Below are 3,709 nucleotides of genomic sequence, written 5' to 3'. Positions count from 1 at the left end.
AAAAAAAAAAAAAAAGAAAAGGGCAGTAAACATGAAAGGCCCTAATGTTAAGGCATATTTTACCTGTGGCTCTCAGCTACAAGGACCCAACCAAAGTAGAGCTCTGTGAAACTCAAGAGCTGGTGCAGCAGTCAAACATGCTATGTCATAAAAAAATCAAGCACGTCACAATGTAGAGGATAAAGTCTGAAACTGAGGGGAGATTATGATCACAGACTAGAAAATAGACCAGTAAACTATATAGGCAAAGAGAAATTTGAATTAAGGCAGTAATGTAGGGACAGAAAAAAGAAACAACAGTACACCAATGGGAATGGAGAATTCCAAAGACGAGACCACAGAGAACACAAATCAGCTGCAGACCTAAATGCATCTTAAAAATAAATAAGCAGTGTTTGAACAACATAGGAATCTTGTTAAACTGCAGATTCTGATTCAGGTTTGGGTTTGGGGCTGAGAGACTGTATTCTTAAGTTCCCAGGGATGCTGACACTGCTGTTCTACCAGACAATCTCTGAGCTGCAAGGAATTAAACTGAAGAACTCATATCATTCTCTAAATTTATAGCAACTTCTCTCAAGGAATTCAGCAACCATCCCTCTGCACTACATTAAGGAGCACTAGTTATTCATCAAATACACTCCTAACATTGATTCTTTTTTTTTGCAGTTTTTTTGGCCAGAGCTGGGTTTGAACCCACCACATCCGGCATATGGGGCCGACGCCTTACTCCTTTGAGCGACAGGCGCCGCCTGACGTTCATTCTTACAAATATCCTTTTTTTTTTTTTTTTTGAGCCAGAGCCTCAAGATGTCACCCTGGGTAGAATGCTGTGACATCACAGCTCACAGCAACCTCCAACTCCTGGGTGGGCTCAAGTGATTCTCCTGCCTCCGCCTCCCAAGTAGCTAGGATTACAGGCACCTGCCACAATGCTGGTTTTTTGGTTGTAGCCATCATTGTTGTTTGGTGGGCCCGGGATGGATTCGAACCCGCCAGCTCAGGTATATGTGGCTGGTGCCTTAGCCACTTGAACCTCTTACAAGTATTTCTTGGCAACTATTCTAAAGCCTATAAAATTCCATCCTTGCTAAAACATGTCTAATTTTTCCTTCTTTAGGAACCTTCTGTTCTTTGGACAAAACAATACCTAATTTAAAAGATATGAAAGTAAATGACTTAAAATACTAAGCCCAAACATTTACATAGGTATCACTCAAGCAAAAATGGCTGAAAAAAATACATCACTTTAAAACAAAATAAATTCATGAATTTCTAAACTCGCCTTTCTAGAGAGTGGATCATCGCCCAGTCTTCTCTCTTCCTCCCTGCGACGTTCTCTTTCTTCAATTTCCAACTCCCTTTGGCGTTTTTTTCTTTCTACTTCTTCTAATTTCTTGACCCGCTCCTGATATTCTCGCAGCTCTTCCTCGCGCTTTGCTCGTTCAGCACGTTCTCTCTCTTCACGCTCTATAGAATTTTATTAGGTTACTTGTCTGTCATCTAGCTACAATCTTCCCCTAGTGTCATGTCTACTTTTCTTATTTTAAAACAGGTAGCAGAGTACAGAAGTAAATGTGAAAATAGTCTGCCATCAGCTAAATGGCAGAAAATAGAGAGAGAGAAAACAAAGATTATGCCACCCAACAACACTTTTACAATATGACTTAAGATATTAGGATCCCCCAATTTCTGCACATCGAGGATTGCATATACATGCAATCATTTGAATACCTTCACCTGGCATGCATTCCTCAATAAATGTTAATACCTACACAGAATATAGTGATTAAAAACAAAAAGGATTAATTTCTAAGAGTATCAAATATGTGAAAACAAGTTGAGAGAAGGTACAGTATCTTCACATATAGCAAACAAGGTTGAGAACTACATACAATTACAGTGCTATGAGACCAATTACCTTGATTCCTATATTTTCTAATTAAGATTATTAAAAAAAGTTGGATCTAATATCAACCTTGAATCACCATACCTCCAATCTTGGTTTATATAACTACCTTTTAGCATTTTTTCTTCTGCCCTCCTCTGCTCCTCCTCCTCTTTTTCTCTATAGTAAGTTATTCTGCGTTCTTCTTTACGCTGCCTTTTCCGTTCCTCTAAGCGATTATGCCTTTCTTCTGCTAATCGTTCTTCAAATTGTTTAAGTTTTTCCTGCAATTTAATAGTTACCAAAAAAAGATTAAAAAAAAAACCTTGTCAAAAGCAACAAAGGAGCAGAAAGCTTCACAAATTTCTTAGAAGGCAACCACTAAGCGCAAAAACTGTAATTTCCTAATTTCACTGTTAAAGTTTCATCAGCATGCCCAATTTTTAAAAAATTTATACAGTTGATATTATCTACCCCCAGTAGGTTTATCTTTATACAAAATATAAACGATATTAAATGAGAACTTAAATCTCAAGACTTAAAATCAAAATTTTTTCTGAATCAAGTAGTGAACAAATACTTGTATCAAAGAAGGCTATGTAGTCAACTTTCACCTTTAGAAAAATTTCTTTAGGTGATTGACTATTTAGTTCATAAAATATTTGCCAAAAATTTCTATCAAAATATTAAATGACCACTATACATGTTAACTCAAAACAGAAAATACCACTGTGAAAAAAGAAGAATTCTTAAAGGAACACTAAAAAAGCTGATGAATAAATGTCTCCTTAAATCAGTAAGTTCACCTCATAAATGGATTGTCGTGCTGCTTTGAGTCTCATCACAAATAGATCTCTGTCTTCAAGCATTCGTGACATTCGGTTCTTATGTTCAAGAGCCTTTTCTCGTTCTAGCTGCATAGTAGTAATCTGCAAGTTACATAGCACAGTTACATTTTGAAGCATTCTTTTTTTTTTTTTTTGAGACAGAGCCTCAAGCTATCGCCCTGGGTAGAGTGACATGGTGTCACAGCTCACAGCAACCTCCAACTCTTGGGCTTATGCAATTCTCTTGCCTCAGCCTCCCACTACAGGTCCCTGTCACAACACCCAGCTATTTCTTTTTCTTTTTTTTTTTTTTTGGTTATAGGTGTCATTGTTTGGCAGGCCCAGGTCAGATTCGAACCCACCAACTCTGGTGTATCTGACTGGTACCTTAAATGCTTGAGCTATAGGCACCGAACCAAAGCATTCTTGTTTATTAATTTCCCCCCAACAAAATTTCTGATATTCTTAAAAAATTAAAAACAGCACCTCTATCTCTTCCGTTGGGCCACAACATTTCATAAAAATGAATTATCATTTATGCCAACTGGTCCCCAAAAAGGCAATTAGAAACAAGAAGTAGATAAACCCCGCCAATGCTTTATCAACTAAGGTTGAATAACATTCTATTCTTTGTTGTCATTTCAACAATGTCCACAACACCTTCACCAGTCAATTCTATCTCAAAAGCCACTGTCTTTGCTTATCCACAAAAAGCAAGTCCTCTTCTGTTGAACTTTAATCATGAGATTCCAATAATTCAGTCACATCACCAGACTCCATTTCTAAACCTCTATCTCTTGCTAACTACCACATCTATAGTTCCTTCCTCCACTAGAACCTTGAAACCCTCCAAGTCAGCTTGAAAACTGGTATCAACTTCTTCCAAACTCCTGTTAATGTCACATTTTTCCTACACGGTCCCATGAAATCATGAATGTTCTTAACAGCATCTAGAATGGAGAATCTTTTCCAGGTTTTCTTTTTTTTTTTTTTT

General features: G+C 37.3%; 1 protein-coding gene across 3 annotated transcripts in view; it reads right to left on the bottom strand.

Moving 5' to 3' along the window:
* EIF3A (eukaryotic translation initiation factor 3 subunit A) overlaps nt 1–3,709 on the bottom strand; it is a 46,458-nt gene that overhangs the window by 12,087 nt on the left and 30,662 nt on the right. For all 3 annotated transcript variants that reach the window (XM_003787119.3, XM_012803617.2, XM_012803618.2), the window contains exons 15-17: nt 2,695–2,817; nt 2,019–2,172; nt 1,286–1,470 (exon numbers count right to left, since the gene is read on the bottom strand). In XM_003787119.3, the coding sequence (XP_003787167.1) occupies nt 1,286–1,470; nt 2,019–2,172; nt 2,695–2,817 (462 nt within the window). The remainder of the gene's footprint in view (nt 1–1,285; nt 1,471–2,018; nt 2,173–2,694; nt 2,818–3,709) is intronic.

The sequence above is a fragment of the Otolemur garnettii genome, unplaced genomic scaffold, assembly GCF_000181295.1.
Source record: "Otolemur garnettii isolate 467f Iridium unplaced genomic scaffold, OtoGar3 scaffold00021, whole genome shotgun sequence".
NCBI lineage: Eukaryota > Metazoa > Chordata > Mammalia > Primates > Galagidae > Otolemur > Otolemur garnettii.
Note: the sequence above shows the minus strand (reverse complement) of the source record. Positions and strands in the feature narration are given on the sequence as shown.